The sequence below is a fragment of the Rhinichthys klamathensis genome, unplaced genomic scaffold (assembly GCF_029890125.1).
Source record: "Rhinichthys klamathensis goyatoka isolate OS25496 unplaced genomic scaffold, OSU_Roscu_1.1 h1tg000687l_1, whole genome shotgun sequence".
In the NCBI taxonomy this organism is placed as follows: Eukaryota; Metazoa; Chordata; class Actinopteri; order Cypriniformes; family Leuciscidae; genus Rhinichthys; species Rhinichthys klamathensis.
The window spans coordinates 486,523-510,857 of NW_026607115.1; the positions used below are offsets into that span (position 1 = coordinate 486,523).

At 41.0% G+C, this 24,335-nt stretch overlaps 1 protein-coding gene across 1 annotated transcript; it reads right to left on the reverse strand.

Moving 5' to 3' along the window:
* Positions 1-306: 306 nt before the first annotated feature.
* On the reverse strand, positions 307-7,352 carry fgf16 (fibroblast growth factor 16). The gene is made up of 3 exons (XM_056242011.1): positions 6,767-7,352; positions 3,868-3,971; positions 307-583 (listed from the first exon to the last, which is right to left on the reverse strand). The coding sequence occupies exons 1-3, from the start codon at positions 7,026-7,028 to the stop codon at positions 338-340; spliced, it is 612 nt and encodes a 203-aa protein (XP_056097986.1). The 5' UTR covers positions 7,029-7,352; the 3' UTR covers positions 307-337.
* Positions 7,353-24,335: the final 16,983 nt, after the last annotated feature.

Genomic DNA, 24,335 nt, shown 5'->3' on the forward strand with positions numbered 1-24,335 from the left:
GTCTGAAGAAAGGTCGATTGTATGACACACGTGATGAGGCCCTGAAGTCAACACCTCTTCCTCAAGACATCTTTTGGCTCCAGCTTTTGATGCAGGAATGTTCCCTCTTCTCTGTGGTTTAAAAACCATTAAGAAGAGGAAACGGAGCCATCCAGGACACACACGTACTGTTTATCTCAATCACCATTGGAGAGGGCCTCCTCATTTTGGACCAGAACCCAAATATAAACAGCTGTGAGGCGAGAGAAGTAGGGTCTTGTATTTCTTAATGTTCTACAGAATCCGTCTTTCCCTATCAAGCAACTCTCCAACACAGCGACTCCGATGGATGCTCTGGTCACCTGTGCTGGAACAAGTCTCTGTAAGCTTGGGGTATCTTCTCGATTTCAACAGGTCTGGGGAGGAAGTGAGTCAACTTCTGATGCTTTTTAGTCCTGCCGCCTTCTCGAGGCGAGCCGTCCTTGTTCAGAGCCACGTAATAGTATCTCCCAGTGTCTGTGTGCTTGTAGAGTGTAGACGCATATGTGTTGTACCAGTTCTCCTCGAATTGCTCACGGAACACACACTCTGCTGTCAGCTTCTTCTGCAAGGCAGCCGGAAAGAGACAAAAACATTGTTTCGATTATCTGGATATGGTCAGTTACAGTAGCATTTAGTGTTGTCAAAAAGTACCGACTTTGCTGCCAAGTCAGTATTTAAATTTTAAAATTGTGATGCTTTGAGCGCTGTTGAGCGGAATCGTCAACTCCTCCACAACTGGCCGTTGTGTTCACGCGCTCATCGGATTTGTCTGTGATTGGCTACAATGATCAGCGCACGGAAGTGTTTTGAAAGTGGGAACGGGAGCGTTTGAAAGCACAAGCAGGCGTCTATCAGAGCACCGGTCCACTGATAGACGCCTGCTTTCAAATGCTCCCGTCTGTATCTGTGTAAGCCAGGGGTGCCCAACCCTGCTCCTGCCGATCGACTGTCCTGCACAGTTTATCTCCAACCCTAATTAAACACACCTGCCTTTAATTTTCAAGTGATCCTGAAGACCTTAATTGGTTGCTTCAGATCCTGAATACCTTAATTGGTTGCTTCAGGTGTGTTTGATTAGGGTTGGAGATGAACTGTGCAGGACAGTCGATCGGCAGGAGCAGGGTTGGGCACACCTGGTGTAAGCGCTTGGTGAAGAGCGTCATTGATGTGTATTTACAACATGTTTTTGAAGCGCTGATCATTGTAGCCAATCACAGACAAATCCGATGAGCGCGTGAACACAATGGCCAATCAGAGGTGTTTATGATTCCGCTCAAAGCGTCACAATTTTTAAATTTCAGTACCGACTTGGTACCGAAGTAGGTACTTTTTGACAACTCCAGTAGCATTATTGAAAAGATCCATGATAAATGAGCTTCGCCTAAAACAGTGGTGTCCAGTCCTTAAGGGTCACCTGGCTACAGAGTTTAGCTTCAACCCCAATTAAACACGCCTCAACCTACTAATCAAGACCTTCAGGATTGAAGCTAAACACTGCAGGAAGGATGGCTTCTTCAAGGAGCAGGATTAGACACCCCTGAGCAACAAAAGCTTTTAGAGACAAGGTTTAAGATGTGAAATTAAATGGAAAATTGTTTTTTTTGTCCTGACCCAATCATAAATATCCTAACCAAAACATCCTATGGTGTGATATCTAGCTGGAAATCTTTGCTCTGTCCTTCAAGAGTCCAGTGTAAGTGCATTTGACCACATGTTTAAGAACTAAAATCCGCCTCCCATTTCCAGACCTCCAGATGCGCTGGAAAGCATGAGGGTGTGAAGACGTGGTACTGTTTCTTTCTCACAGTGCACAGTTTACCCTTGTCACCATCGCAAAATGTGTGGAGTGGAAACTATCTTGAGGCCAGACGGCAGGTGCTCGCTGCACCAGAGAAGGGAAAGTCATTATGGGCAAGCTTTGCAGTTTACACCCAAAATCATTCTTCAAAACTGCTAACCTTTTTGTCTGCTTCCCCCATGATGCAACAAGCTCTCTCGCACAAACACGGCAGCTTGAGAGAGTCTGTGTGGGCTGCTACTACTACACCACTGACAGAACTCCATGAGCAATGACTTCGGGTTAAGCAGGTGAACATTTGCTGGCTGACTACACTGCCGAGAACAATAGAAGACACTGGGGCTACATCATGTTTCCTGCCAAAGAACAGTCATGCAATGGGCCAGGTTCAAGTCCTGGTGTCAAGACAATACATTTAAAAAAACTTTTTTTTAAGATAAAGTCAACTTTAAAAGTTCTGTTAAATCGTTTAAACAGTTGGGCCATGTGAATAGAATACGAACGTTGTTGTTGTTTTTTTTAAGGTAAAAATGCAAATTATGAATATATGGCTGCTTAATTTTAGAAGTAAAGCAATTTGGAGTAAATACTGCTCCATGCACGGGATTTACCCAATGTCTTAAAGGAGTAGTTCACTTCAGAATGAAAATTTCCTGATAATTTACTCACTCCCACGTCATCCAAGATGTTCATGTCTTTCTTTCTTCAGTCGAAAAGAAATTAAGGTTTTTGAGGAAAACATTCCAGGATTTTTCTCCATATAGTGACTTCAACGGGAACCAACGGGTCGAAGGTCCAAATGTGAGTTTCAGTGCAGCTTCAAAGTCTCAAAACGATCCCAGCCGAGGAATAAGAGTCTAATCTAGACAAACTAGCGGTCATTTTCTAAAAAACTAATAAAATTGGTATACTTTTTAACCACAGATGCTCGTCTTGCACTGCATTGAAACTGCAATTCGGACCTTCAACCCGTTGGTTCCCGTTGAAGTCCACTATATGGAAAAAAAATCATGGAATGTTTTCCTCACAAACCTTGATTTCTTTTCGACTGAAGAAAGAAAGACATGAACATCTTGGATGACGTGGGGGTGAGGAAATAATCAGGAAATTTAAATTCTGAAGTGAACTACTCCTTTAATGCAAACTGTCTCCTTGATCATACTGCAACAGAAATGGACCCGCATTTAAATCTGCGCAGTAAACCTAGGCCTGAGTCTTCAGGTGATTTGCAGTGCGATTGCATGCTGACATTCATTTACAGTCTGATTTAATGGGATGTTATCGCATTACATGTGAAGTCATCTCTTCTTGCTTTAAATAGGTTTGTTTTAACTCAGGGTCCACAGAAACTGACTGGGGCCCCCGCTTATTGTCTCTGGAAATCTGATAGCTTGTTTCTCCCGCATGCATGGCAAAGTCTGCAGAGGGGGAGGCCAGGCGCATTTTCCTATATATGGTTCTCTATGCTAGCATGCAAAAAGTCAGTCAAATCCCGGCAACATGCCTTTATCTCCTGGTCTCCGTTACAATCAGCACTCCAGCAGAGAAAAGCATGGTCCTCGCGCAACACGCAAGAGACCAAGAGCTCTCAGCTCGTATATCCACGATATGTGGGTGTGTATACGTTATGCGCTTCATGTGTTCCTGGAAAATATGTAAATATTTTAAGTATGGAGCGAAATGAAGAGGCAGTTTTTCTTCTCTGAGATTGAACGCTCTGTCTGAGAGCTTGTTCTTATGTGGAAAGTTACAAAGACAAAAAACAAGGTGAGCCACACGGGCTACAGACCTCGCTGTTACCCACTGATCAGAGGTCAGGGCTTGCAGCAGTGGAAACACTGCTTGTTTTGTCTGGTTAAGTGTTTTTTTCTTTTTATTATTGTACATCTACATCATATGGGGAACAGACTATGAGCTGGTGGGTGGGTTGTCGTTCGCTCCTCATTCCAGCTTTGACTGCATTCCTATTGAAACACTTCATAGAGCAGAACCTTCTGTTGGTGGATGTTGTTTGGAGTGTGTGTGAGCACTACAGGGGTTTGACTTACCGACCCATAGAGTTCACCTTTCTCATTCATCCCCAGATAAAGACCAGCATCCACGCCTCGTATGCTCACCAGCCCGACGGCCAGACTGATAAACTCCAGAATACCTGCCAGACAACAACACTCGTCAGACATTGACCAGACACCTTTACAACTGCAGCACAGCTGTACGTCAACGGTGCTGTATATGCGAGAGTCTTTCAAGTAAGAGAGCTTTTTCCCAACTTAAACCAGCCTAAGTTGTAGCTGCTGGCCAAAGCTGGTGGTTAGCTGGTTAGCCAACTGGTCTCTCAGTCTGACGAGCTGACAAACATCCAAAACCCCTCTTTAACCACCGAAGCACACCAGCCTAACCAACCTGGCCAGGCCACCAATGCTATCACATTTGACTGGTTTATGTTTTTGCTTTTATTGTTTTCCATCAAGAATAACTGATGTTTAAACTCATCTCTACTTTGAGAATTTGGTATTTAAAAGATGGCAGTTTTCTCACCTCACAAGTAAGCTTTTGGCAGACTACCATCTAAAAAATGTGGCACAATCTAAAAATAACCTAAAGGACAGGAAATTAAAGTCTTGTTACCAACACTTTGATCATAGAGCGTGTGCACAACTCAAAAGTCAATAGTCTCTGAAATGTTTGTTGAAGCTCTTGCTTGAATTTGATTTTGCTGACTTTTGAAATACATTTTCTTATACAAATCAATATTGTTTAAGTTATCTGCATCCACGGTGCCTTCGTGTCAATTTTCAGGATGTGAGCCCAAACCAGCTGTTCACACGCTCTTGATTAAAGACTAAAGCAAAAACTACACCTTTGTGGCCTTTTACCACCACCTGGACCGAGTGTGTTGTGATTTGGATGCCAAACGACGACACAGAAAACTCTCTGAAGCTGGGTTAAGCAGAAGCACATTTCATATGCGTTTAATCAAAGACACTGCCAGCTTGCAACATTACCGACAAACGGCTCGCATTTGCCAGAAGGATGCCAGAAACATGACCACGGACCACCCAATCCAGTAAAGCAGCTTGTCTCGGCCTAAAAACAAGCATTACCACTGGATTCCACAGTGGTCATGCTTTAATTTAGAGCTATTCCTGTTTTCTAAGCGAGGGCTGCACCTGCACAATGATTACGGATCACAGCAATGCAAAAAATTCTTGTGTCTGGGCTCTGCTATCATTTGTTTATCATTGTAATACCAAGAACTCCTTGACTGATTTATTAGTGCTGTAATTAGTAGTGTCTGTGCCTGCGTCGGCCGGGGTCCTTTGAACACGTTTTCGGAGAAAAACAGCCTCATGCTGTGAGCTTGTTTTCCACCGCAGAGGAGCACCTGCGTCCCTTGACCCTGCGCTGGAGTTCGCCGAGGGCAATTCCAGTGTACGACTGAGATATGCTGCTCTCGTCTACAGGCGGATTGATATACAGTGGTCCCAAAACAAAATATCAAAGTGTCATCTGCTCTCCAATGCTCTTCCAGCTTTCCTTAAAATAGCATTTCTGAGTCCTTTTGCAATCTTTTTTAATCTGGTGTTTTGGTGATTTTTAGTGGTTTCACAATCACAAATTTCCATCTCAATTTTCGACACTATTTCTTGTTTTAGTATTTTAAATCTAACAAACATCTTCTTTAATGATTCGTGCGAAAAGGTTTCTTGTGCTATATTTCTTTACTATAAATGACTCTTGGTTATTTTGTTATGTAATGCTCTACACTTGTGTAATGATCCTGTAATTCCTATACATTAAGTGTGCCTTAACTGTTCAAGCACTTTTAGGGGACACTGTATATGGGCTGTAGATTCTGACATGGGACGTGTGACCCCCAAAGCATTATCAATACTGTAAAGAAACTTTCCTTCTTGTACTCCCTAACCGCAGATCTACAGCTTCACTTGAAATCTACTCCGCTGAATTCTGCCCAAGTTATGCGTACAAGTTTTGTCTTGTGCATGCAAAATGACAGAAACTCCTGACAGCCAGATCTGCTAAATATAACATTTCAAAATGTTTGTTCTGAACTTCATAGTGAAGAAGCAGTTCATTTTAAGATTTCTCATGAAGTGGAGTTTTCCTTTCCTTCACAATGACTGACAGCATTTGATTGACTGATCATTCGCTCACTGAATCAGGAGGGACGCGCAGCATTTTTAAACATTATAAACAGGTGCAGTTATGTCACTAATTAAGTAATGTCTTTAATGACGAATTTTATGAGTGTAATCCAAGTTTAATTGTTATATTATTGGCATTTTGTGTACATTTGTGTGTGTGGCCAACATGTGTCTGTGTGTATACCTGCTTAACCATCTTTTGCCCATGTGTACCCAGACGTGAGCTAAACCTGACAATCTCTCAAAACCTCATTTGTAAAAACAAAGTAAATACAGGTTTTTTTAATGTAAATATGCATAAAGTTTTCAGATAGGGTTAGATTATAGTATTTATAACTATAGCTGTGTATATATATATATATATATATATATATATATATATATAAGCATAAGTCTGTGTAAATATCAGCATTATGTTTTTCCTTAATAAACAGATTAAAGTGCCCTGATCTTGTAGAAAGTCTTGTCTTGCTACATGTAAACTTTCATCCTTGTTAAGTGTCAATCGGCACATCACATTCCAAACACATATGAATGTTTATTAAATTTAGCTTGAGATGGCACAATGCAATTTATAAAAAAAAAAAAAACTTAAAGACAATTTTTTTGTCTGACAGAACGTTTTAATCCTTTAGGACTCTCCCTAAAAATCGGACTGGACAAGGCAACAGTTTCCCAGAGAGACCCAGGTATAGTTTTAAACACACCTATGATGCCCCAAACTGCTGTTTGACGGATGGCTGAATAGAGGAACGTATGAAAGGGTGGATGGAGTTCTCACCGAATCTGCTGTGGTCCTGTCTGGTTCCGTGTACCGTCCCGTTGGGGAATATCTCCAGCTGGAAGCCGGTGCGGCAGTAGAGCTGTCTCCTGCGCAGGATGCCCTTCAGGTGGCCAAAATCCGTCAGCGATCCACGCTGCAGTCTGCCCTCAATCAGACCCAACCTCTCATTCAAACCATCCGACAGAGGCACGTTCCCCAATGCTGGAAAAGCCTGCAAATCCAGATCGATGCTCCCGAGAAATCCAGCCACCTCTGCCATGACGAGGAAACTTTTGGATGTTTAGAGAGCGGAGAGGAGAGAGACGTTCTTTTCATCTGTGATCAGACTGAACGAGTCATTTATATAGACATCCATATCCTCCCCGAGCCACGCCTGGATGACATCCCTGCTGCTTCACCTTCAGTATGTCAACGGAGAGCTTCTGCTGAGACTTTCACAACTGATGCTGGGTGTCTGTCGGAGCGCACGCGTGTCTGAAGTCTGTCCGGTCGTGCGCGTAAAGTAGCTCTCAGCCCGCAGAAAGTCCTGAAGAGAGGATCAGTGACAAAATATCAAACCCTCTCAGCGCGAGAAGTTCTGACACCGTCTGTGTGTGTGTGTGTGTGTGTGTGTGTGTGTGTGTGTGTGTGTGTGTGTGTGTGTGCTTTATGGGTCTAATCGCAGCACGAGCTGCGTGACTGGAGTCTGACAGAGGATCAGTCTGAGTCTGAGAGTCACTAGAGGAGTTCAGGCTGCGTCTCAAACTCTCATCTGCTGCCTCTCTAGATTGCATTTCTGGCCGTTCCGCAGTTCTGGGCATCACAGGCACTTGCAGCAACTTGTTGCTAGTGAAGTGCGTACCTAGACATTATTTTGGGTATCACGGGTACGTGCAGCAACCTGTAGCCTAACAGTGAGCTGCCTACCTAAGTGTCTGCAACATTTGTGAAAATGACAGGTGGTTCCAACAGATTGGGGCATCATAACATTTAAAACCTAGTGAACTGCCTACCTAGACAACATAATTGAATATTATGAGTATGTATAACATTTCTTAAACCCTAACCCAGCATTTAAAAAAAAACAGTTAGTATGATAAGAATAAATATCTTATTCAAACACCTTGTTTTTTTACCGAGGCCCAAGCTGAGCAAAAGTACGCAATTTGGTGCAGTTACTGATATTTATATGGCCATTAATAATAATAATAATATTAAATGCTGATCGTAATGTAAATCAATGAGACATTATACAGTATTATACGACACTTCTTAAATAAAATGCATAATATATATATATATATATATATATATATATATATATTAATACATACATTTCATTTATTAGATTTGATACAACATGATTTAAAAATATATGTATGCATAATAAAGTCAAGTCACCTTTATTTATATAGCGCTTTTTACAATACAGATTGTTTCAAAGCAGCTTTACAGAGATAAGAGGAAAATAATATTGTATGTAATAAAGTAAACCTTGATTTTTTTTTAGTATCATAAGGCCATTACCATAATATTTATGGGAATTAAAGAATTTTCTGAAAGCTGTATCAACTGCCTACCTAAATATCATTTTGGCATCACATTTGTGTGTATAATTTTTGGACCTAGATGCATATACTGAGTCCGCAAAATTTTGAGGGGGTCATGCAAAAAATGCTGCACATGTCTGTGATTCCTTATGAGTAAACTCGCTAAATTTTGAAGTTTCTGCATGCAACTGATGCCAAAAAAAGGCTGTCTAGGTAGACAGCACTGACATTGACACAGCCTCAGACTGAGGTTTTCATAGATTTCATTTCTCCACCTTCCCTGTGTAAGCAGGTGTTTCCTCCTCCTCCGCTCCAGACCAGCTGGTGGATATCTACTGCAGAAATGAAAGGAGCAAAGAAATAGAAAAGTTTGATGACGTATTTTATTAAAGCTGAGCGGTACAGGGAATGCATGGCAGGCGGAATTTCATAAAATGTGAAATGTATGCGTCACATGAAATAGCAATGAGAAGTACACCAGATGACCACAAACTTCATATAGGAAATGATGATGCGTGCTGAGTGCTGAGAGCAAATGTGCACCTCACAAATCTATAAAACATATCTCTGATGTGTCCAACACACTCATAAAGATAGGGCTTGTCAAATATGTGCTCTCCGTTTCATGTCTGAATATAGTTGAAGGTCAGTGTTGATCCTATATGTAAGCTTGGTGTTTCCTTCACAATAGGTACAACATAAGGACTATTGATGGCTATGTCTTTTATTTTATTAATTTACAGTGTACTTGCTACTACAGTTTTGAAGCATTGTTATATCTGAGGAATTCCCACTTTTTAATATATACAGGAAACCTCTCCCATCCTTATTTTTTAAGATAGTCAGACACTTTGGTAAGCAATAGCCACTTGCTATGTCATGATCTTCAAAAAGACACTGAATCTAAAGGTGAAAAGATGTGTTGTTGTTGTTGTGAGAAATGTAAAATTAGTTTCTTGCATGTATTGTTAACCTCCGCTTAGTTGAAATACCTTACAGATATTTATTTATATGAAACAAAAGGGGAAAAGGCATTGTGTTGTCTAACACAAAAATACAATTTTAAAGAGGTCATGTTTTGCTTTTTCACTTTTTCAACTTTAGTTAGTGTGTAATGTTATTGTTTGAGCATAAAAAAGATCTGCAAGGTTACAACGCTCAAAGTCCACTCCAAAGGGAGATATTTTATTCAACAGAATACACTTTTCAAGAACTACATCAAAAGGCTCGTTTGGACTACAACGCACTTTTTCCGGATCTTATGAATCATAATGTTCCTTATTTAAATAATCTCTGCCTACGGAATGCGCAAAAATGTTGGCGAGACCTGGTTGAGCTGCGCTAGAGAAGATGAAGAGTGTTGTCACTGGGTTTTTTTTGTGATCGATTACTCTTTGTATTACCATAGTTTTCCGACAAATATGAATAAATGGTGGATAACTTTGTATCTATAAGAAAATTAAAAAAAAAAAACATAATCTGAAATGTCCTGTGAAATCTGTGCTTGCACAGATCTCCGTTCAGCACAATCCTCTTATTCGTTAACATTGTCAGGGTCTGAATCAGGCTCGAAATGGTTTGAAATTGACGCCATCGTTAATATTTACACCTGAGTAGAGATCGCAGTTATGAAGGGGCGGGACATTTCCTGAACACATGCTACGCACTGCCAATCACAACACACTGGGCCAGCTAGCCAATCACAGCACATTTTGTATTTCGAAAGAAGGGGCTTCATCGAAAACGATGCGTTCAACCAGACTAAGGAGAGACGAGCTGTAATAATGTAAAATATGTGAAAAATAATGTTTTTTTTTTAAAACAATCAAGCATGAAAAAATATTCTAGTACCCAAAAACAAAATCAAGACTTCAGAAAAGGGCATAATAGGATCCCTTTAAAGTTAACCTAGCCCAGCAAAACATTTACTGATACAGGGTTGCAATCTTTGTAATATAGATATGGAAACACATACAGTATAAGTAACACTTAAACATTATTTGAATGAAGCACATATTCCTTATTCATTTCTCACTGATTTACACTCAATTTCCACCTGAATCAAAATGTTCTTTTCAACAAATCTTAGGTATCCTGTCGAAAACATAATGGAGAATGCATTAGCTCATCAGAAGTCAGTTCTCAGAAGTGGTGCCAGTCTCACATACAGTAAAAAAACCCCGCTAGTAGTGACTGAACCCTGTAAGAGAGATCTCAGTTCATCTTCAGTCTGGAGGGAGTGATAACTGAAGGTGGTCTATGGGTTTTCACTTGCACACCTCATCCAGTGTTTGGCACAGGAACCATTTGCGAGAACTCAGCAGGTTGCATTCTTGGTGTTAGCTGTAAAATTTAGATCTAGTGAAAATTTAGATGAGATTTTTTCCCCCTTTCCTTTAAAAAAAAAAAAAAAAAAATCTATAACGACATCTGTTGCTGGTCAGCTATATTTTATAGTTGACATTGGTTGATTTATGAGTGAGTGTAGAAAATGTTCCCACATGCTCCGGGGACATATAGTGAAGATAACGACCTCAAGATCGTGGCTCATGCACCAGCGCCTCGCTCGCTCTCCACAGAGAATAAAACCTTGCAAGTTAATCAAATTTGGGCCTTGAATTGGGGGCAGCATCTTACCTGTTCGTTTGGGATTTCACGTTTCAGATATTTTCAATTCAGCAGTTCTCGCTCTCACGGGTTGCACCGCAACGCTCTTGTGAATAGTACACCAGATGTTATTAAACTTTTATTTGTTCGGCATGTTAGATATAAACAAAGTCCGTTTCAGGCAAGTCATTTCACTCGGCGGCCATCTTTGAAACACTTCTCGGGCAGCTATTTCAGTCACAGCTCCTCTCTCTTTGAATGGGGAAACATCAAATACTTCAAAGCGGTTCAATTTCATATTTGAAATCACAAATTAAATCTGACAACAACTGTCAGTTACACTTTATTTGAAGGTGTCCGTGTTAAGTAATAATAATAAACTACATATACTTACTACAGGGTAAGGGTTAGGAATAGGGGTTGGTTTAGGGTTAGTCGCATGGGTCCCACTTTATATTAAGTGGCTTTAAGTACAATGTACTTATTGTGTAGATGTTGTGTTGTAAAACACTTGTGCTGCTATTGAGGTGTGACACGGGTAAGGTTATGGACAGGTGAGGTTTAAGGCTGGGTTAAGGTGTAAGGGGAAGAACAGTGTAATTACAAATGCAATTGCATACATTAAGTACAGCTGTAATTACATGCTGGTATTTACAAAATATAAGTACAATGTAAAAACATGTATGTACACAATAAGTCCGTTGTATCAAATTATTAATTTCAATGTAAGTACATAGTATTTAAAGCTACTTAATATAAAGTGGGACCCACTGACTGCTTCTATAGCAAATGGTGCTTCTAATGACAGCTGCAGAGACGCAATGACTTTATACATCACCGATTGGCTCTTTTATTCAGAAGGCGGGACGTATTACACTTTTCCCGATTCATAGGTAATAAGAATGCACTTCTTTGTATATCTAAAGTTATTAATATAAATCAGTTGCTTGTCTCTGCAGGAATGTCAGAACTAATTCGACACCTTTTAGAAGTGGCCAAGATTTTATCAGCATTCAGGGCTTTAAACTGGAATGGTCCCGAACACCTTTGTTTAAAAAAATATACTATAACTAAGGGTTTTCAACATACATAATGATAGGGTTTAGTCTTGGTCAGGGTCTGGACCTTCAGGGGACTAGTCTGATTTTGTTTTTTAGGAGGTCTGTTAATGGTCAAGGTCTTGGTCTGGATTTGGGTTTCAAGGGGTTGGTCTGGGATGTAGTGGCTCTGATGTTGGTCTGGTTTTGTCTTTTGGAGGGTCCGCTCTTGACACCAACTCTGGGCTGGTGACGCCATATCGGACTCTTCGCATAGCGTTTAAATCAGACAAAGCGAGAGCACCTCTGTTCCCGCGTATGATATCATCTGTTCTTATTTTACTCTTGTGTCCAGCGCAGTGCAGAAAAATGATCCGTGCAATGAGCTGTTTGCAGAGCTGGATTCTGTGTTATTTTTTTCCATCACTGAGACATAACAGGCTGGGTCTCTTCTTTCATGCAGGTGGTCCTCAAACTTCAGTCAAGGGCGAGAGGCACGTAGAGCCGGAGCTGAGGGAAGACATGGACAGATGCATGCGAATTTAGGTAATGGTGTTGTGTTTCAGGGTTTGCTTGGCTTGGCCATCCCTAGTAAAGATAGTGTTAATTAATTTGTTTGCTTTGCCTTAAGCTCTAACGAATGGGGCTCTCCAGGCCTTGAGGAGCCATCAGTGGGTGAGGAATGCCGTCTAAAACCAACATTTGTTATACAAATTAGTTTCATATGCTGCAGGTACAGGGGGGGATTCACCCCCGCATACTTCTGCCCCTCGACCACTGTTACCACTCGCGCTCTTTTATCAACGCTATGGCTGCTTAACAATTTGGGTTTGTAGGTTAAAACATTTCTCTGCCTAACTTGCGGTTTGCCCCATTTCCTTCAATGTCAAGACAAATTTAAGCGAATGAACTTACATTGAACCAGACACTGAAGCTGATTGGCAGATTTAAGTGATCACCAGTCTCTCAAATTGATGGCCTCGTGATTACAATGTATTTCAATCAGGTTGATAAATTACGAGGTCTGCATTTTCCATGGCGTACCAACGCCTCACATCAAGGAATGTTCAATATTCATGGAATGACTGCAGATAAATTCAGAGTTGTGAAAAACAAAAGACTGGATCGGCTTCAAAGTTTTCCTCCACAGTGTTCCTGGAAGCGCCAACGTGTCCTTTAAAATATTCAAGCCAGCGTGTGACTGTGTTCCTCCAGAGTTGCTTATTTTTGATGCGACCGTCTCTATGCATGATCATGTACAAGCGTCTCATTCCAAGCAAGAGTGTTTTTCTTCCTCAAACACAGAGCAGAAATGTGCCGTCAAACAGATGTTGGGAGCCCTTTGTAGAGTCCTGGCACACGTCCAGACTCTACCTATCTTCACAAGTATTTACATGGTAATCCAGCTGGTCACTCCCTCTGTTTCTCTCTCTCTCTCTGCGTATGTCTTATTCAGGCTCTTGCATCAATTGGAATACATTTCTGTTTATACATGGTCAAATATTACATCAAACCCTATCAATCTATCAGCATATTATCCAATAATTAGAACTAGGTCCAGACAGAATCTGTAGATTTTTAGTCTCATGTGGTTTAAAAGTTATGTGCTATTTTTTTCTTCTTCTGTGAAACAAATTTTTCAAGAATCTTCACACTTTCTGAGACATACACACCGAAAATGCTCATTCTGTCCTAATTTTCTCACCATCATATTGTTCCAAACCCTTAAGACTTGAGGCACAAATTGAGATATTTTAATGAAACCTGAGAAATTTATGTCCTGACAAAATTTTGATGTTCAAAACGTTTGTGAAAGAAAGTCTTATGAATCGGGCGGTTTAATCCAAGTCTACTAAAGAGACATGTGTCAAGCAAGCACGGTTGAGCTTCTGTTTAGCTTGCTTGATGTGCAATATGAAGTGACACTATTGCTTGAACAGATTTAAATTAGGCCTTTATTCACATATAAACATTGATCAACACACATCCATAAAGCACGTCAAATATGGTAAACAGAAGCTCAGCCGTGCTTGATATGCGGGAACAAACCTCATTCGTTTAAACTGGCCTAAATCAAATCTGTTCGTCTTATAAAGCGATCGTGTCCGTTCAGAAGACTTGGATTAAACCGCCGGATTCATGTGGATTGAAACGTCAAAGTTTTGGTGGAAACTGAAATCTTTAAAAATCTTTATTTGTAGTCCGGAGATCAGTGAAAATCCTAAGGGTTTGGAACGAGGGTGAGTAAATATTGACAGATTTTTCATTTGAGCTTTCACTGTTTCTTTACGTCTTTACTAGTCACTGTTTAGGAGCCATGACCACAGAAATCACCATGATTGGTTATCTTTCGTCTGGGACAGCCCAAAATCATGTGTATGTGACCCAGCCATTATTCTTGCATGTCTAGTGGTGACCAAACACCTTTGATATCAGAGCTGACTTGTTCATTTGACCAGAGAGCTGCATTTGATAAGCAGATATACTTAAATATTGGTTCTGTTCCTCATACAAAACTATCCAGCCCGATGAGAATGCGTTGAAATATCATATAACATATAGACTACTTTTGACATTTTCCTATTCTTTTAGAAGCTTGTGACATGATCAATATGAACTGTTTATGTATATACAGAAAATATATTCTCATTTTGTGTTCCACGGAAAAAAGACACGAGGCTGCATACATAATGGGCGAATTTGCATTTCATTTGGATGGATTCTAAAAGCATAATTCAATTAGACAAAATATTTATGTAATGCAAAAGTTGATGTGTAGAACGTTGTGTAGAACAGATTGCAGGCATGATATTAGTGATGTCTATATCAATATATATTGACACAATCAGGAATATTTTGCACCTCTTTAGTGTTCACACCTTCAATTTGCTTGAGACATTTGTAACTAAATAATGTTGCACATTCTTGAAAAAAATATTTCTCTCCTCCTGTCCATGTTGTGGTGGGTTCTTGACTGAGAATTTATTTTTGTTTTCTTATGGGAACGAAAATATGCTGCAAAGCTATTTCGCATGCCACTACTGCATGCATATTTAAAAAAAATGTTCATTTAATGTGATTGACTTCAGTCCAAGTAGACTTGAAATAGTAAGCTTTTCCTTGTTCCAGGTAATGGCATCTGTTCTGAGCTCTCGCTCTACCTTATATGGGCTCAACCTGCCTGACACTTGACTCTCAGACACTAGAGGGTGCAAATTATCTCAGGACTTGTACAAAAATAAATCAAATTCTCAAGCTGCCCAAAAAACATGATCTGTCAACATTTGACAAATAGAGACGCATTAGTTAATTCCACTTGAATGTTCAGTGTGGTTGATGATGTAAGTCCGTGTTTTTTTTTTTTTTCATGTTGCCTTTTATTTTTAGAGAATTCAAAGCTCCACAATACTGAACCAGAGCCAAGGTCAATCTGCGGCGTCCTGCCTCTCCTGGATCACTTCTCTTTCAGCATTTTTAACCACTGCCTACAACCTGACTCAGACAGCTGTTTCTTCATTTGACGTTGATTCCTCAGCAGGATCTCCTTATCTAAGCTAAACGCACATGTGATTCATTGCTTTGAGTACAAACGCTTAATGTAAAAGTTTATTAGTGTTGTTTTTATAAATGCAAAGCACTGCTATTACGTTTCTAAGCAATCATACTCCAAATTGATGCTTGCGATCACCCTTAATCAATATGCTAAAGAAAAAGAAACTCTCAGCAACATCATCATGATGGCTAGCTTTATATGGGCCAGAACGACTACTATTCTCCTGAAAAAGCAAAAATTAAGTTAAAACTTACATTTCCGTTGAAAGTACATTTATAGAAAATGTGCCATCTACATGATAGTCATGTTGCCTGATATACTGTTATATCCCGAACAAAAGCACTGGTGAAACAATATGGCAATATACCATAGTAGTTTAATATACCACATGAATGATTAATATGGTATTCCATGAATATGAACTGAAGGTGAGAGTGAATATATTCAATAAGAGTTATTATTTCCCCATTGTAGGGGTGTACCAGTGCATTATGATAAAACTCAGCATTAAAGGGATAGTTCACTCTGAAATAAATTTTTGGTATGTTTTAGCTTACCTCAAGGGCATTCAAGATGTAGGTGTCTTTGTTTCCGCAGTAGTTTCAATTTTGATATTTTTAGGTCAAACCGTTGTTGTCTGTCAGTCATATAATGCAGGTCTATGGTCACCACCTCAAAGAGCATGCACAGAGAAGTCCAAATTAAACATGATTTAATGACTCGTAAATGTAAGTACACATTGATGGCCTGAGACACGAAACGAGCGGTTTGTGTGAGAAAACGAACAGTATTTATATCGTTTTTACCTCTTGTAACCACAGACCGAAGCGCCGGCGCCCTCAGATCACTTGGACATGGCTGTGGTTACAAGAGGTAAAAACGATATAAATACTGTTCGTTTTCTCACACAAACCGCTCGTTTCGTGTCGCAGGCCATCAATGTGTACTTACATTTACGAACTATCCCTTTAAAAACAGACATTACTTCATAGTTTGCACTTAACATGTTGTTGCTTCTTGTTAATGCTCGTATGTAAGTCTAAGCATTTCCATATTTTGTACCTTTGCTAATTGAGAGATATTAAAGTGAAGTGTTGATGCATCGCTATTTAGATGAAAAGGTTTCAAGCATTTAAAGGCAGGTGGTGGACATTAAAGGTTGCTCCTTATGTAATGGATGCCACGGATCATTGCAGAAGGTGTCGGGATGTCAGATGTTGAGCAGAAATGAGGTGGTATTAACATTGTTCTGTGTTTACTGGTAGTTCTCATTAACATTTGCACGAGGGAACTGAAAACTCACACTCAATAAAGTTAGATGAGGGGGAAATTATCTTGTAATTGCAATAGATTTCTTTGTTGTCGTGAGTGAGGGATTTTAAATCGATGGACACTTGTTTATAAAAACGTCTGGAGTCTGTGCTTTGTGCATTCCAGGCTTTCACATAAAAATCTGCGGATGGCAAAGTAACCACAGGTGTAGTACATCACATTCATTGCGAACATGTTCCACCAATGTTTCAAAACCACAAGCTGTCACAACATGTTTTGTCTTCATTTTCAACTCTTGGTCTATTATATCATTTAAAACGCATTTAAAATGTTTTGCTTGAAAACTGCTTCTTTTCATGCAGACATTACTTACAACACTGTTTCAGTTTCAAGTCACTTGTTTTAACTGATGCTACACACAGTTCATTCCCTGGAGCATGTTTGAGTGTATTACACACAAGTCTCATCTAAGGTCAAACAGTCACAGCTGGCATCCATGTGATGGTTTCACCATGTGAAAGTTGCAATAATATGGTTAATCAGGTGAAAAGATTAATGGAAACAGATTTTCAAAGATTCAGTGCTTTAAAAGTTTGCTGGATTACTGTCTTCAGGACTTAACCTTCTTCTTCTGCCTTCTTGTCTAACAAAGGCTCAAAACTGTGATGTAATTATTGATTGTAGTCCTTTCTGGCAGATCTTGTACCTTCCTCTCCCTGTTTAGTGGAATAAAATGACTCTTTAAAAAACTTTTTAAAAGCCAGAGAAACCTGTCAGCCAGATGTTTTTGCTGTAAGAAACAAAGTATATGGTGAGGTAAGCGAAAAAAAAAAGAAAAAAAAAATGAATCATGGACATGACTTTCCATGACCAAAGCTATCGTTTTTCATGCCAGTGATTAATGTCCCAGTTTATTCACTTGTGTCCTTTCAGTAGTACCATATTAATGAGATTTCTGTTTTCACCTAATTTGAGGTCTAAATCAAGCACCTCAAAGTTATTCAAAGTCATTCACATTGTGTCTCGTCTCTTCACCAATAAATGGCACATATATATAGTGTGATGCTTACTATATATATATATATATATAAAGGCCTATCTAGAAAACAAATATTTTCACAACATAAATAGGTTTACTAGCATGTCCTCTACAATAGCAACACCTGGCAAATGGCAGCAAATGTAAAAATGTTTCTTTGATTTTTCTTATTAGCAGGCCTCTGATTATCACACAGTATATCAAGTTGTAAAATGGTAGGATACATAATAATGGAATAGTTGTTGTCCTGATTTGTGCTTGTGCAACCACTGTCATTGGTCAATCAATTCCAAAACAGTTCCTATCACACTAAAAACACAAGATAGTAACAGTTATGACACAAAACACCTGTTCACCATATCACTACGCATCTCCCATAGCGGCTGATTATTTTTGTTACATAGCTACGTTATATTAGCCTGGATGCCAGCCCGAACCCCGCCCACAACATTTTTTGGTCGGGAAGTTCGGTCTGGACTCGATCCATTGAGGAGTAATTATGATCGGTTCAGAATTAGTCGGGCCAATCAAATTGCCAGGGCGGGCTTTATACGATGATGGACAGATGATCTGCAGTCACGTAATCATCACGTTTTCAAAGAGCGCTTGGGTTGAACTGGTTTTCCTCAGAGATGACTGCCGCTGGAGAACTGAGATGTACAGATTCCGCTATCGCGTCTGTTGTAAAAGAAATCGACAGCGCATTAATTTTAAAAGACGAACAGAGAACTGCAATCAAGGCATTTGTCGATCGGAAAGATGTGTTTGCCGTCCTTCCTACGGGATTCGGCAAAAGTTTAATTTACCAGCTGGCTCCGATGGTCGCTAAAGCCTGTTTTATGCTTCTGCGTCGCGTACCCCCGCAGACCTCTCTGCGTCGCCGCGAACCCCTCTCAGACCCCTCCGCCGTAGCTCGACGTGCACCTCCGAAAAATTTTAACTACGCGTCGAGGCGACGCAGACCACAAGGGCTGTGATTGGTCAGATACATCATTTTGGGAGTGAAGCTTTTCCGGTTTCCCCCTCCCGCTATACCGCCATTTTTAAAGTGACCACTGCACTGTTTTTTTAGCGATATCAAGTTGAGGAACGTTTGATTCTTCTGCGATTAAACATTTGTAATAAAATCATTTGTTGTTCAACGTCAATTAGCTCCAGCTGCAACAACATTCTCTCTCTTTCGCTCGCCATTAGGCGCGTTTCCATTACAGATTTGCGCAAAACTTTTGCAATTTTTTTCTATACGTCGATAAAAAACTATTGCGAAATGACGGCGTTTCCATTAACCGATGTGCGACTAAAACGTCTTTTTTTCCTCTCGCGATAAGCCATTCCAAAAATCATGGTAACGGACGTTGGTAGGTTTAAAGTTATAGCCTATAGCCACCGCACTAGACATTATTATTATTAATGAAAGGAGACGTGGTGTGTTATTCAAGCATTGATGGCAGGGAAAGACAAAAAGGTGATTTATAGGTGAGTTATAGGCTATAATAAATGTGTCTGAAAAAATAACGAGGCATTTTAATTGTTTATTAATAAACTATTGTTTTCTAAATCAATGTTGGCTAAAAACATATCTCCATCTCCGGATGCACCTTTAGAGAGAAATGCACCTTTCATACGGATTACATAATCAGAAGGTATTAGCTTTCGATTCGAATTTGGCTGCTGTGGACTCCAGACTGAGCTCAGAGGCTGCTGTGGACTCCAGACTGAGCTCAGAGGCTGCTGTGGACTCCAGACTGAGCTCAGAGGCTGCTGTGGACTCCAGACTGAGCTCAGAGGCTGCTGTGGACTCCAGACTGAGCTCCGAGGCTGCTGTGGACTCCAGACTGAGCTCCGAGGCTGCTGTGGACTCCAGACTGAGCTCCGAGGCTGCTGTGGACTCCAGACTGAGCTCCGAGGCTGCTGTGGACTCCAGACTGAGCTCCGAGGCTGCTGTGGACTCCAGACTGAGCTCAGAGGCTGCTGTGGACTCCAGACTGAGCTCCGAGGCTAGTGGGGACTCCAGACTGAGCTCAGAGGCTGCTGTGGACTCCAGACTGAGCTCCGAGGCTGCTGTGGACTCCAGACTGAGCTCCGAGGCTAGTGGGGACTCCAGACTGAGCTCCAAGACTGCTGTGGACTCCAGACTGAGCTCAGAGGCTGCTGTGGACTCCAGACTGAGCTCCGAGGCTAGAGGGGACTCCAGACTGAGCTCAGAGGCTGCTGTGGACTCCAGACTGAGCTCCGAGGCTGCTGTGGACTCCAGACTGAGCTCCGAGGCTGCTGTGGACTCCAGACTGAGCTCCGAGGCTGCTGTGGACTCCAGACTGAGCTCCGAGGCTGCTGTGGACTCCAGACTGAGCTCCGAGGCTGCTGTGGACTCCAGACTGAGCTCAGAGGCTGCTGTGGACTCCAGACTGAGCTCAGAGGCTGCTGTGGACTCCAGACTGAGCTCCGAGGCTGCTGTGGACTCCAGACTGAGCTCCGAGGCTGCTGTGGACTCCAGACTGAGCTCAGAGGCTGCTGTGGACTCCAGACTGAGCTCAGAGGCTGCTGTGGACTCCAGACTGAGCTCAGAGGCTGCTGTGGACTCCAGACTGAGCTCAGAGGCTGCTGTGGACTCCAGACTGAGCTCCGAGGCTGCTGTGGACTCCAGACTGAGCTCCGAGGCTGCTGTGGACTCCAGACTGAGCTCCGAGGCTAGTGGGGACTCCAGACTGAGCTCAGAGGCTGCTGTGGACTCCAGACTGAGCTCAGAGGCTGCTGTGGACTCCAGACTGAGCTCAGAGGCTGCTGTGGACTCCAGACTGAGCTCAGAGGCTGCTGTGGACTCCAGACTGAGCTCAGAGGCTGCTGTGGACTCCAGACTGAGCTCCGAGGCTGCTGTGGACTCCAGACTGAGCTCCGAGGCTGCTGTGGACTCCAGACTGAGCTCCGAGGCTAGTGGGGACTCCAGACTGAGCTCCGAGGCTGCTGTGGACTCCAGACTGAGCTCCGAGGCTAGTGGGGACTCCAGACTGAGCTCCGAGGCTAGTGGGAACTCCAGACTGAGCTCCGAGGCTAGTGGGGACTCCAGACTGAGCTCCGAGGCTAGTGGGGACTCCAGACTGAGCTCCGAGGCTAGTGGGGACTCCAGACTGAGCTCCGAGGCTAGTGGGGACTCCAGACTGAGCTCCGAGGCTGCTGTGGACTCCAGACTGAGCTCCGAGGCTAGTGGGGACTCCAGACTGAGCTCCGAAAATAGACATAGATTCTAAAGGTTCTAGATAGAACAGAGTGTGTACAGGGGAGACTGGTAAGGCTGTGATGACTCTGTACACTCTAAAAAATGCTGGGTTGTTTTAGCCCAACTTTTGGTCAAATATGGACAAACCCAGCCGTTGGGTTAAATGTTTACATTACATTTTTAACCCAAACATTTGGGTTTGTCCATATTTGACCCAAAATTGGGTTAAACAACCCAGCATTTTTTAGAGTGTACCGACAGAGTAGCTGTCTTCCTTGGATGGATGTTCACCCACCATAAAGGAGGAGCCATCTAATATAAGGGCATATGAAATGTAATTGACTAAGGACTCTGAGGTGTTTCCCACAGGCATTGGATTGAAAAGGGAATCATACAGTTCACACATTATATGCACGTATAGGATATTCATTCTCTCATGTCTATTAGGTTACAAATCTCCAGAAACTCCCTCACATACCACTCTAATGGGTGTCCACTCAGTGAGAAAAGTAATTCCCGCTGGGTTTGTTTTGAAGGTTTGTTCTTCTGTAAGGAATTACACAAAGAGACAGGAGAGTGAACCCAATATCTGGGAGTTAATTTACAGAATGGTGATACACAGGTAAGTGACAGTTCCATTAAAACAAAAAAGTCATAGCTGGTGAGTGACAGTAATGTCCTTGCAGGTATGTCAGCCTTGGGACCATTGAGGATAAATACATGAGGAGAACAAAACGACGAAGAACAATTGAGAAGACAATGAAGTAGCTTCACTGGAGTATAACAACACTGGAGAAAAGGTAATAACTCTACAGAAAAGTGAAGATGAGTTTGTGTAGTCCTTATAAGTGCAGTCCTTAATGAGGGGATGGGTGTCAGGTGTGATGATAATTAGACCAGGAGTTGGATTGGCTGATAGGAAGATGACTGGGTGTGGATGGGAGCTATCAGATTTGATTTGGTGGGAAAATTAATGCAATTGTCATTGAATGTTTCATAAACAACAGCCGATCTATCGCCAATAAATATGTACTGCTGTTGCTCCGAAGAGCCACGAGAACCATGTTTGCTATCTATCTAACTTTGCAGAATGGCAAAGTATACATTATTTATTTATTTAGATGGTATTTATTCATATTGCTTTTTTTAAAACATTCCAGATGATATCTAATGAATGATAACCCTAAATAATTGCTCCCATAATGTTGCTTAGTACCACTACTGTACTTTTTTATATTTGCACCATTTTGTTCAGACAAACACATATTTCCTGTATAGTGACTTGATTACATATGGAAAATATTGGACATAAATGGGAGCTCTAACATGCAGTATTTTTGGTGGAGCTACATAATAGGTCTCTGCCCTGTGCACGGTTCACTGTAAATGGTGTAAAGGTTCCCCTAGGAGCCTCTGGGGCCAGAGTTGAAAATGCCACAGTCATTCGTCACCAATGGAAGTTCACTTTACAAGCCAGTGGAATGAGAGCATCTTGGCCGACTGCAGAATCAGGCTGGGACAATAGACTCACGCCCTTCAGCTTACCACAGTCCCTCTAGCGCACATCTCAGACAAACCCAGTGAACACTCACCAAAAACATCATCCATGCCAGTGGATGAGGCTAGAGTCGCTGCCATTGTTTAAATATCCATAAAAAATGTCTTGATGAAAAAATAAGATTTAAGATGCCCATGTGGATACATGCATTTACAATGATTTGTTCTGCGTTGGATTTGTGTATTTTTATTTCTCTAGCTCAAGAAGGGAGTATGTCATTTGCAAATGAATGACTTCCTCAGAGTGGGGTCATGATGTGCGGGAGTAAGTATTGTGAAAGCCCGTCTACTCCCGCTTTAAGTGCTGAGAGTTGGGTGGTCTGTCCTTCAGCACTACATTCAGAGGGGGAGACGTACGGCCCGTATCACTTTCAAAGAGTGAAACTCTAAGCCCCACTGCCTCTTTCTAGCCCTTAAATTTTGACAAAGGCACCTGTTGTTTGACTCTGATGGATTGACTGGCCTGTTTCAAGACCGCTAACAAAAAGATTAGGATATTTTTACATAAATGCTTGTGATAACAAGGATGGTGGTGCATGCTTTGTCAATAGTGTCTTAATAAGCTTCATATTTACTAGACTAAAACTGCATTCCTCAATGCCAATCAATGGGTGGTCAACTATCAGAGAAAAGAAGCTGTTTGACTCTCGAATCATTTTTTTTTATACAAATATTTCACCTCAGGACACTCAGTGCTCTTCTCTGCTGTCTGCACTCAATTCATAACTGGACTGATAAATTCTAAGGTAACATTTTATTTCGATGTTCCACTTTAGACATTCTACTGACTACAAGTAACTTTGCTACTACATGTAAACTAGCAGTCATTGGAGTATTAGTAGACTGTCTGCTTAATATCTGCTAACACTTTATTGTGATGCTCCCCCAACAGACATTCTAGTGACTATGCAACAACATGTCAACTTATTCAACTAACCCTAACACCTAACCTACAACAGTCTACTAATGAGAGTTAGTTGACATGTAGTTGCAAAGTTATAGTTTGTAGAATGTCTAAAGATGACTAGTGAAATAAAGTGAAACCAATTCTAATACTAATAAAAATTAACAGGAATTTTTTTTTTCTCAGAAAACAGTGTCATGCCTTATTAAATAGTGGTGCTGTGACTTTGCACCAATATACCTACAGGATACTGAACTTAGTCACAATATTTAATACATTTATCACATTTGTTTGGTATGCAATGGAAAGGAAGTTTCAAAATGAAACAAAGTGTTTGTCATTTGCATGGTCCTATTCATCACTGACTGTTTTTAAGGAATACAAAGTATTAATAATATTGCTTTAATTTATAAGTTTGATTGAAATACAGTTTTTACAGTCTAATTTTATAAAGTGTGGTGTGATATTTCCTACGCAAAGCCGTTTTTAGCAATTTTTGCAACCCTGTAAAGTTCAACCTTAAAATATGTAACAGGGCTGATGCTAACTTTTGTTTTGAAAGTTACTTATTTCTTCCCCATTATGATGTTTGAATTTAAAAAGTACATTTATTACTTGTGAATTTTGAAAGGTGCTATACGGATAAGTTGACTTGACTTGGCCTAATAGCCGACAGGACAAAAAAGGAAACATGAAAAATTTGATTGTACATCAATCGAAAACATACTTGCTCAAATAAATAGAAAGGAAAGATGACACCTGATATGATAAATGAATTTAAACCCAACAGTTTTTGTTGGGGTCATCTGACATTAAGCCAGTGTTGCCGAGTTGTCTTGAAAATTGGGCTACTT

What these genes read in the sequence shown, in the direction of transcription:
- fgf16 (XM_056242011.1), bottom strand. Translation starts at nt 7,028, where the DNA reads ATGGCAGAGGTGGCTGGATTTCTCGGGAGCATCGATCTGGATTTGCAG. An exon ending in ACAGGACCACAGCAGATTCG is followed by an intron (nt 3,972 to 6,766) that starts GTGAGAACTCCA and finishes GTTGTCTGGCAG; the next exon opens with GTATTCTGGAGTTTATCAGT. An exon ending in AAGGTGAACTCTATGGGTCG is followed by an intron (nt 584 to 3,867) that starts GTAAGTCAAACC and finishes GCTGCCTTGCAG; the next exon opens with AAGAAGCTGACAGCAGAGTG.